This window comes from Hibiscus syriacus, unplaced genomic scaffold (assembly GCF_006381635.1).
Source record: "Hibiscus syriacus cultivar Baekdansim isolate YM2019G1 unplaced genomic scaffold, ASM638163v2 tig00116971_pilon, whole genome shotgun sequence".
In the NCBI taxonomy this organism is placed as follows: Eukaryota; Viridiplantae; Streptophyta; class Magnoliopsida; order Malvales; family Malvaceae; genus Hibiscus; species Hibiscus syriacus.
This window is the reverse complement of record NW_024063495.1, coordinates 4837186-4848705: the sequence shown is the minus strand read 5'-3', so window position 1 is coordinate 4848705 and position 11520 is coordinate 4837186. Positions and strand designations below refer to the sequence as shown.

At 28.0% G+C, this 11520-nt stretch overlaps 2 protein-coding genes across 2 annotated transcripts; both read right to left on the bottom strand.

The window, feature by feature from the left end:
- Window positions 1-2208: 2208 nt before the first annotated feature.
- Window positions 2209-2820, bottom strand: LOC120191842. The gene has a single exon (XM_039194734.1). The coding sequence runs from the start codon at window positions 2818-2820 to the stop codon at window positions 2209-2211; it is 612 nt and encodes a 203-aa protein (XP_039050665.1).
- A 2714-nt stretch (window positions 2821-5534) lies between these two features.
- Window positions 5535-6992, bottom strand: LOC120191841 (protein cornichon homolog 4-like). The gene is made up of 4 exons (XM_039194733.1): window positions 6939-6992; window positions 6486-6685; window positions 5711-5833; window positions 5535-5604 (listed from the first exon to the last, which is right to left on the bottom strand). The coding sequence occupies exons 1-4, from the start codon at window positions 6990-6992 to the stop codon at window positions 5535-5537; spliced, it is 447 nt and encodes a 148-aa protein (XP_039050664.1).
- Window positions 6993-11520: the final 4528 nt, after the last annotated feature.

Here is an 11520-nt window from a genome sequence, read left to right as displayed (position 1 = left end):
GGTTTTAAAAGAAAAATATAAAATTTAAATACTAAAACAGAACAAAAATAATAATATAGATACTAAACCCATTATAGTTTTGGTCAACTTATTATGCTCAAAATTTAAGTTTAATTAAAACATTTTAATTCAATATTATTTTTTGTTTTAATTTTATAATACCATTAATTGATTTAAATTGATAATATTAATAATTATATCTGTTAAAATGATTATGAGGATATCTATATAAAAAAGTTACTCTTCCAATTTATTATATTAATATAGATTTTTTTGTTAAAATTAATATTTTTAATAAAGAATCATCAAAGTTTTAAGTGTTTAAGACAAACTGATAATATTAATAATAAAAATAAAAGATTAAATTATATCAAATTAAAATATATAAATTAAATTATATCAAATTAAAATATATAAATTAAATTATAAAGTTGAGTGTTAAGAGTAAAAAAGTCCTTTAATTAAAAAAATCAAATCGATTTCTCTAAAAATAACGCATCCAAAATGCTACTGTACTTAAAAATAAATAAAATAATCTTTAACCAATTGGAAATGTTATAAGGTGTGACAGACTTAATATACATTTAAAAAAATGAGTTATCGGTTTTATTATTATTTAAATAATAAAATCGGTAAAAAATGATCGAAAATATTATTATTTCTACCGACTTTAGTTACCGATATAGGTAAAAACGATAGGAAAAACTCGGTAAAAAATAATGTTTTAGATAGCGCTTTACCGAAAACATTATTTTTTTACCTGGTTTTTCTACCGCGTTTACCTATATCGGTAATTAATAAAACCAGTAGAAATAATAATATTTTCTGTTATTTTTTACCGGTTTTATTATTTAAAATAATAACAAAACCGATAGTCCTTTTTAACTGTATATTAAAGCTGCCGCACGTTAACGTATCCCAATTGAAATTATCTTTAATATAAAATTATCTTTAATATATTCAAATTATCGTTAAGCTTGTTGACATGACGGTTTAACTTATTAATGATATGTGATGTTGTAGACAATCTTATTTAAATTTTTTAATTAAGTGTAGAGGTATTATATTTTGAAGATAAATATTATGATTTGAACTTACGTAAAGTAGGATAATATAAGTATTCTTCACCACTCTACCAATTAATGAATCTTAAGATAAAAGCTATAGAAAATATTCTCAAAATTTTAAAATTATATAAAATTTAAAATAATATTTTAAATTTTAAAATATTAAACTGAGGCCATCTTCGTGTGCCAATAAGAAAAATTAATCTCCAAAATAAGACTAATAAGTATTACAAATACTATGGTTCATACTTAGTCTCATTATTTTTAAATTATTAGAGAGAATCGTAAAAAATAACATTGCTACTTAAATGTAAAGTTGATTTTATTAAAAAAATGTGTTTAATAAATGGGGTTAGTGAGGGATATTATAAGTAGTGTTCAATGTGTTTGATTTTTTTTCATAATTTTTATTTATTGAAATATTTTAATTATTTTAAATAATTTTAACATTTTTCACAAATTTTTAATAAGTTTTGAATTTCATTTTTTAAAATGTTTTCAAATATTTTAAATTAAATTAAATTTATTTATTTTAAGTTTTTAAATATTTTCAAATTTTAATATTTTCAAATTTTCAAATATAATTTTTATTTTATATTATTTTTAAATTTTTGAAAATTTCCTATATTCTTTAGAATAAAATAAGTCCTCAATTTTTTTTAAAAATCACATAACTTCTCATACTATATCATATGACACATGAACTATCACATCAATAAATTTAATGGTCACGTTAACATTATAACCGTCAAATAAATTTTTTTTATACAAATATTTATTTGCTATAATTTTAATATAAATATTTATTTAAATATATTTTATCTTCTTGAATAGAAATATATTTTTTGAAAAATATATTTTCAAATAAAATACGAATTCACTTATTTTAGAAAAATAGAGGGACTTTTCACCCTGAAATCTAAATTTGAGGGACCAAACCATAATTTAACCAAAAATAGAGAGAGAGTTGGGTCAACTTGGTTTCCGCAAACTCTGGTTGTGGGCGGTGGAATTAGTAAGGTCCCCACTTCTCTTTCTCTCTCTAAATTCTTCACACCAACTATCCAAAATCTTTTTTTTTTATAAGTAATTTATATTCCATCCAAGAAAGCAGCTTAACTACTACAGTAAACAAAGAACCTCAATACAGACCCCAGTTCAAGTATAAATGGCTATTAACATCCTCAATCCTAGGACATCCAAGTCTACACAACTTGACTCTAACAGCCTCTTTTATGCTATTTACGACTACATCAACCGAGCGAGTCGAGCCTCGAAAGAGTCTATGATTACGCTCCTCCCAGACAAAATACAGCAGACCAGTCCAAGCCAACTTCACGATACGAACTCTGATGGATTTGCCCTTCAAGTTTACAATCAACCAATTGAAAATGTCACCCCAACTGTTAAGGTCATAACGAATATCACAAGCAATTAAAACAATCCCCCACACTTCTTTTGCAAAAGGGCATTCAGCAAAAAGATGATCGCGAGATTCAATGCCAGAGCCACACAAACCACATACATTGTCAATATCCAAACCAAACCAAACAAGCCTGTCTTTAGTAGGCAATCTGTCGAGAATGACCATCCACGAGACAAGAGAGAATTTTGGAATGTGAGCAGGGAACCAGATCAGTCTATGCCAGTTTACCTTCGCCTTGCAATCCCGGATATTGTCCCAAATCCATTTGCCTTTAATAAGACTCCAGTTGGGGCAAGGGAGGAATAAACGTCTAGCCTCCTCCCGCATACTCAGAAGCTTGCTCAGGATCCAACTGAAGTGAGCTTTACACTCAACATCCCAAAAGCTAACTGATTTGAAACAATATTCATTGATTCATGCAATCCACTGAGAGCCTTCATTAGCCAAAATGTTCTTTATAAGGAGCAAACAACAAGCTTTATTCCACATCACAAGGCTTCGAAGACCCAAACCACCCTCATACTTCAAAGAGCAAATATGGCTCCAACCCACACGAGCCCCTTTAGTTGAAGAATCACTGCCTTTCCAGAAAAAACGCACTACAAATGGTTTTTATATAATCGAATTTGACTTTTAATACCATGGTAATTAAGTTAATGTACATCTGACTACACTTGAATATACATCTTTTTATATAATATAACAATAATAAAATTAATTAAATTAATACTAAATAATAATATTATAATTTTCTTAGACTTAAACATGAATTATATAGATAACAAATACAATTACTTGAACTCAAAACTTTTTTTTGACTACTGTAATCACTCAATAACTTTGAAAATATAATTTATGAAAAAGATACGATAAAATTAAATGTGAAATATATATATATTGGTATATGGTGATAAAGAGGGAGTAGATCACATGCAAATAACATAGGAAAACTAAAAACATTAAATAGAAACCCTATCATTGCGGGCTAACATGTTCAATCCTTGTCGCATGCTTATGTTGAGTGAGAAACAAAGAGATTTTAGTAATAAAAAAATGCAGATTAGTGTATGAGCCCAAGGCGTTTCTTTAATGAACACAATTGACCGCATAATCCAGAGTGTCGGGGCCGTGAACACACTCGTCGGAGCCGCTGACACCAAACCACCCTTTTGTTGCTGTTCCTTATTTAGGGTTTCCATGTATTGGACCCCGTAATTCTCTTTATTTTAACTTATCTCCTCGATTATAAATTTAAAATACGAGTTAATTGCATCTTCACTCTCATTTTAAATTGATCTTCAAACTTTTAAATATTCTAAATTCATCCCCAAATTATGATTCTCATTCTATATTGGTCCTTAAACTTTTGAATATTTTAATTTCATCCCCAAACTATAATTTTCATTCTAAATTGATCCCAAAACTTTTTAGTCATGCAATTTCGTCCTCAGATTCATCCAAATACGTAACCAGTTTCAACTATGGTTTAATCTAAATTTTATATTTGTCAAACATATAATAATATAAATTGACCTAACGATTTATTAATAATGGATGCAATTAGTATACATATAATTTGAGATGAAATTGAAATATTCAACAAAACATATGTATGTATGTATGTATCAACTTGTAATTTTAATTAAATATAAATTAAATTTGACTTAAAATAATTGGATAATAAGCTAAGACAAGAATAAGGAGGCCATGAATAGACCATATTTTTGTGGACGTTATGATGCATGTGAGGCATGCGTAAAATATATTAAGAGAGATTCTACACACACAAACTCCATCATATAATATTTTTGTATCAACTCAACTATAAGTTTGTTGGAAAAGAAATGCGAGTCCAACGAGTAAATTATTCTTAATTAAATATGAATTATCGATTTAATAACCGATTAATCTAAATTAAATTCTATGAATATATATTGCAGGTGACCCTTTTAATCCAACATTTTTTAATCCGCAATATCAATATTTAAAATTTAAATTTTATTTAAATAACTTAACGTTAATAATGACATATTTTTTGATTTCCTTACAAAACATAAATATCATAAAACTATCAAAATGGAGAAACAAAACTCTATTTTCATTGGATAATGATTTTAATGACATCTTGCATATATTATTGTTTAATTTCCTTTAAATTTATTTTATCTTTGATATTTAGAAATGGCCGGCTTCATTTGGATTTATATAATATTTTAAGTACAAACTCAAGTGGCCTTTGTGATGAATGAATTGATATTATTTATTAAGGTATTATGTTCGAACATTAGGAATGTAAGTGGTATGAACGTTCAATGTCAAATAGTAAAGAGTTATTTTTGAACATATACAATTTTATACTTACTCCAAAGTATCTCTAATATATATATATATAAGAATGAAAAAGAAAACAGTACAGCCATGTTTAGGGTCAGTCAACTCAGGCCATTTAAAATTCAATTTGTCGCTTTTATATTTAAATGTTTCGATACTAGATCCGTTTTACGATGATTTGGATAAATTTGTTGAAAAAAAATTAAACTTTTAAATTGATTGATAAATTATTTATTTGATAATTCAACTATTGATATATTTCTATTTTATATTAAATTAAAACATTTTCATTTCCGTGGTTAATATTGTCGTTTAATTTTATTTTAGTTACATCATGTTAATGATATATATTTTTAAAATTGATATAATAATACATTTAGTCTTCAGTTTTTATATATTATATCGCCTTGGTTAATATATTTTATCAATTTAATCTTATTTTTTAAAATAAAAAACATAATTCAAACGAAAAACGAACCTTCCCCGCTCGTTCCCGATGCAATATCGACTAATTTTGGGCCCACTGACCCATTTTGTTGTTTTAAGTGAAGAAAGCCCATACTCTTCTTCTTGAAAGCCCATACTCATTTTCTTTGTTACTTGTTTGTAAAGGAAAAGAGGAAGCGTTGTTTAGAGACAGAATCCGAAATTTATATCAACTAGTTATTCTTCGTTGCATACGTGATTTAGTTCATCAAAATTCCTTAAATCTAGTCGAGAAAGCTGTCGGCTCCGTAATCTTCATCGTCGTCTTGGTCTTCAATCGCAGACCGGATCATCCTAACCAACACATACAAGAGTTCTCAAATCAGCAATGCTAAACTCAGAAGAAACATGTTTAGCTAGAGCAAGCAAGCTCTGCATTGTCGGAAAAAGCGAAACATACCATAATACATCGAGGAAGAGAAGAATAGTGAGGTAAGCGAGCTTCAAACGCCGTAGGTTTTTCTCCCTACGAAGCAAGAGAAATACCTCGGTGACATCTACTAGGTGCTCTCCTGTTGCGTAGCTGATAAGAAGAGAAGATTAGCAAATTGGCCCGAAGCATATAGAATTAGAACCGTGCTAATATCAACTACAATCATGCAATGCAGCCAAGGCTAATGGTGAAAAAGAATGCAATCCCTGAATCCATCTAACTTAGCAGGAGAGGTATGTCCGGTACCTCCGGTAACTGCCTCAAATCAAATCCAATCTTAACCTCCCCTCACATCTCTTCTACTCTTTTCTCTTGCACGAAAATCGTACAATCGTAAGCTAAATCGTACAATCGTAAGCTAAATCGATTTTTTTTACAATTAGTGCTTCATAGCATGAGTCTCTAACCTAAGAAAGGGCTGCAAAACCAAACCGAACTAAACAAAGCATGTTATAAGCTACTTATTAACTACAATGAGTTCACATTTCGGAAAAAAACATATGCGAATGACGAAGATTATTGTCGAAAAGTTCGAATGCTGCTTGATATTAAGTCATTAACTATCCATTGGTGCCACAAGGCCCCTAACTAATCATTCACATGAATCTGCAATCTCCTGGAACTAAACAGAATAGATCAACCAGACCGGAAGCTTAAATCCGACCAAGAACAACGCTTTGCCTCGAAATCGACTACACTAATGTTATGATAAGGAGTCTAAGAGGATGAGAGAAAAACTTACAGTCTCACATTGAAGTATGAAATGGGAGCACATAGCATGGACATGACCCAATGCCCAGTTACTAGATAGAACAAACACAAAATCCCTTCTCCCATGAATTCCAGGAGGACCAGAATCTTCACCCGCGACGAATAATCGTAAGGATTGATGTAATCGAACTCTAAATCATCCAAACACATGAGTTGCAGCGGAATTATCAAGTATGTTATAATCCATTTGCTAAAGATGAACAATAACATCACTAATGTGGCACATAATTATGTTACTCGAACTCGAATTTAAGCGCCAACACATTATGATTTAGCATTGCTGCAATGGTTAAGTAAGTTACTTCCAAATGAAACGAAAAATAAACTAAGTAATCATTACCCATTATGCCAATAGCAAAGCATCATATGATTCTAAAGAGAAAAAAAAAGGAGGATTCTAATTGACCTGATAAACAATGAGAATAATAAGAGCAATGAGGATTAAGAAGGACGTAAGCCATGTAAAGATATCTCTCATTACTTGTCTTGTTTCGTTGATAACAGAAAGAAACAAGGAGACGATACTGTTTTAGGCTTACACCAGGTGAAGAATGCACGCTGTTTTTGAGTTTGTAACTTGGAAAGACTTTGGTTTTAAAGATCAAATCGAATTAGTTTATGAAACAGAAAAACAACTCCGTGCAAAACCCAAATTCGATCATCTTTAAAATTTCGGAATCAAACAAATCGTGCAGAATATTTTGTAGAAGAAAAGAATCAGGGATTTGATTTAACAGTTGGTGGACTATATTAGGCAGTTATGTACAATACACATTGGGCTCGTTTAGCCTATTTGTTCTTTAGGTCTGCCACTCCTTTTAAACAAGTTTCTTTTACATTTTTTTTCTATTAAGTGACGAGATATTATATTTTCAAGGTAAATATCAGGAATCCAACTTATACAAGATATAATATTATGAGTATCATTAAACACGATCAACTGATAGATCTCACAAGTTTCTTTTTCTCCATTACTCTTCCACGAAGAATTTCAAAAATGATAACACAATTAGGGATGTAAATGAATCGGACTTGAACGAATAAGATTGTGTTTATACTCTTTTGTTTATTTTTAAAGGTATTTATGTTCGTTTACTTATTTTTTTAAGGTGCTCGTGTTTGAGTTGTTTAACATTCGCGAACATCAGAACATGTTTGTTTAATGTTCTCGAACATGACCAACAACCAACACTCATTTTATCTTTTTAATTGCAAACTAGAGAACAATAGAGAGAATAAGTCGTTAATCCTTAAGTTCTTTAGGTTTCACAATTTAAACTTTAAAGTTTTCCTTGTGTTCAATTTAATTTCTACCGTTACCAATATTTAAAAGGTAAAAAATAAAAAGAAAACGAAAACAGAATAAATAAATTACATGAATATAAATGAATCGAACTCACTTTTGCTCGTACTTATGATTTAGTTTAATAAACAAACATAAATGAATGTTATACAAATAATTTATGAACAGTCAAACGTTACGTTTATTTACACTTCTATGCACAAGCGTGCCGTTTATTCACGAGAATTTTCGAGTCTAAGGGGAAAACGTGCAGAATAACAGTAGCAGTAACGTGCTAATTGCAGCATACTGATATGGCATGGTAGGTTAAAAAGCTAATGAGAAACAACAACGAAGAGAGATACGAGAACGGGAAAGTCCAAGCAACAAATGATTAGCACACATCACAATTATCATCATCGGCAGTGGCGGATCTACATCTGTCTATTTTGAAATTCAGATTTCTTTTAATTAATAATTCATTTTATTGATAGTATTTAATCTATATAAAAATTTATATTAATAATATATATATATATATATATACATTTATTTATTTATTTATCTTTAAAAATAATTTTAGAACCGTCACTGATTATCGACATTCGCCACTGGGATAATGTACCAAAATCATCAGTCAAGATATCTAAGTGATCATCACAGGCAGAGCTGCCTTGGTCCACCCTCCATGATTGCTTATTACTTCTTTTTTTCGGCATAAAAGTTAAAATCCAAAATTACTGTTTTAACTTTCAATTTTCACTTTATTGTTTTGTTTCAACTTTATTTATTTTTAATGATGGTTTGATCACTAGCAATGGCATGATATCACTGACATTATCATGCATTCCGCACTTCAAGTGGAGACGTTTGCTCATTTGTTCATGTTTTTCAAACTTCAACTTCATTGTTTTCGACTCATTTGCAGTTTATTTTGGACAACTTTAATTATCCAATTCTTGTAAATGACATGTACTAATTGTAGGTTTCCCAATTTAGTTGTATTTCTAATATTTATTGATATACAATAGGATAGATAGTAATTGTAGACATTGACGAGGATTCATCTCTTTTGATTTGAACAAAAAATAATATTAATTACTATTATCAAATAAGATTTAATAACTATTATGAAAGTTTAAAGAGCAAATGAATGTTTTAATGCTGACAGGAAGCACAAGCGGATCCACGCATATTAGGGTTGATAAGTGCTCGTCCGAAAATTCAATTCTTCATATTTTTATTCTTCTTCATTGATTGTGTCTACTGTAAAATTTTATTTTCATCTATCCACGTAAACAATAAATTTTTAAACTATAAATTAATATGATTGGTAGAAAAATAATTGTAAAATACGGTATATTATTAATAATTTTTCAATATTATTCATTTACAAATTTTAAACTATTGAAGGGTCAAACAATGAACAAAATGAAATAACGATGGGGTGGGTCAGTGACTCAAGGAAAAGAAGTAGCGTGAAACGACTAATGATGAGACAAAACTAAAAAGGATTGATGAGTTGGGTTTATTTTTCATATTATTAATTTATTTTTATTGTATATAAAATGTTCGATATATATATATATATACATGAACCAAACAATCTTAGTGGTAAAGAAATTGTTGTTATTTTTGAAGTCTTGGGTTTGAACATCAAGAATGTTAGGGGTATGTGCGTTAATGTAAAATGATTGAAAGTTATCTTTAAACATATATTACATTGTATTTACGTAAGATTAATAAAAAAACAAAGTTCAATATATATTTTGAACATATACTACATATAATTTGAGATGAAATTGGAATGTTCAAAAACTTTGGAGACCAATTGAAAATGAAAGTCATAGTTTGAGGATGAAATTAAAATATTCAAAAGTTTGGAGACCAATTTAAAATGAGTGTCACACTTTGAGGATGTATAATACAATTAACTTATAAATCTTGATATGTTAAAAACATATTATTATATAAATTTTAAATAAATATAATATAAAAATTAAAATTAAAATTTGAATTTGAAATAAAATTTAAATTTTTTTCACCTCTAAATTTCAGATACTAAAACGATAATGAAAAATGTAAAGCAATAGCATGGGAAATTATTATGCGAGTCTAGTCATTATTGCCTCTTCACTTGCAAATTTCATTATGATTAAATTTCATTATTATATAGTCTATAAATATAGAATTTAGAGAAAAATATTTAATATAATTCGTATTAAGATAATAATATAAAATTTTCTCATTATTCTTATATCTTTTCTTATTTTTTTTATTATTACTTTATTTTTTTCACTTAATTATTTTATTGGATGAAGAATTTGTAGTTGTTAGAGGTTTCTTATTCCTATGACTTACGATAGTCACCCGTTGTGAAAGCTGAATTATACCCTAACTTACTCATCATTTATTTATTTAATTTTTATAAATTTATGGCGAATACAATGTAATATCTGTTCAAAGACTCTCAATTATTTAACAATGAATGCTCATATCCATAAATACGTAGTGTTCGAACCCGAAACCTCAAAGAATAACAAATATCTCTTAATCACTAAGATCGTCTGATACTTGCCTACTCATCATTTATATATACATATTTTATTTTCAATGCTTGGTAAATAATTGTTACTTTACCATTTAGCATTTGGTTAAATGATAAACTATAATACATCATTTAGGTCCAATTTGAATAATTATATATATTATTCTTTATATGGTTTGTAGATTCAAAGAATACTTGAGTTCCATCATGAGTATTTTCTAAGTGCATATTCTTTTCATAGTATTTATTTATTGTCACTAAATTTAAATAATTGAATCCTAGATTTATTGTTAACATAAACTTCATTTCAAAGAAAATTATTTATCATTAAGAATTTGGTTCACATAAACTTTTTCTTTTTACCATTATAGATTATATTGGAAAGTTGGATTTTTTAGTGACTAAATTAAAAATAAACTACAATAAAACATGTTTTGATTTACATGTTAGCAAGAGATAAAAAGAGATAACTTTTTATATATAAATCTGTAATAAATACAAAATAGTATCTATTCAAGGATTACCCTTAACCTTTTGACATTAAATGTTCATACCCCCAACATTTATGATGCTCGAACTCATAATCTCAATGAATAATAACAATTCATTTACTACTGAGATCACTGGGTTCGTGCAAAACTTTATGCTTAGGCATCTGTTTAAGGTGAAATGTTTTAATCCATCTAATTTTTTTAATATTTACATGTTATTTTTTTAGAACTAATATTTCCCTTTAGTTTTGATTTTTTAATCCACGTTACTTTTTTAATATTTACAATGGCATTGACTTGTAATATATTTTGAAAAGATATAATAATAAAAATATCGCTTAATATTTATATAGATAGATTTTTAGCGTTTTGTCTTTAACATTTTGATTTTTGTTTAAAACAGATATCGTTAAATTAAAATCGTTAGTTGCTTAACAATAACTAATGTTATAGGCATGACATGTGTCGTGTCATCTAAAATGATGATGTGACAAAAAAGTGATGATTTGATGTGTGTCACATCAATAATTAGACACACGTAAAAATGTCATGTTAATAACTCAGTTTGACCGATAGTCAACTAATGATTTTTATCTAACGTGGTCTATTTTGACCAGAAATTAAAACATTAATATAAAATGCTAAAAATATAAAATGATTATTTATGCAAACATTAAAGATATTT

What these genes read in the sequence shown, in the direction of transcription:
- LOC120191841 (XM_039194733.1), bottom strand. Translation starts at nt 6,992, where the DNA reads ATGAGAGATATCTTTACATGGCTTACGTCCTTCTTAATCCTCATTGCT. An exon ending in TAATCCTCATTGCTCTTATT is followed by an intron (nt 6,686 to 6,938) that starts ATTCTCATTGTT and finishes ATTATAACATAC; the next exon opens with TTGATAATTCCGCTGCAACT. An exon ending in TCATACTTCAATGTGAGACT is followed by an intron (nt 5,834 to 6,485) that starts GTAAGTTTTTCT and finishes TCTTCTTATCAG; the next exon opens with CTACGCAACAGGAGAGCACC.
- LOC120191842 (XM_039194734.1), bottom strand. Translation starts at nt 2,820, where the DNA reads ATGCGGGAGGAGGCTAGACGTTTATTCCTCCCTTGCCCCAACTGGAGT.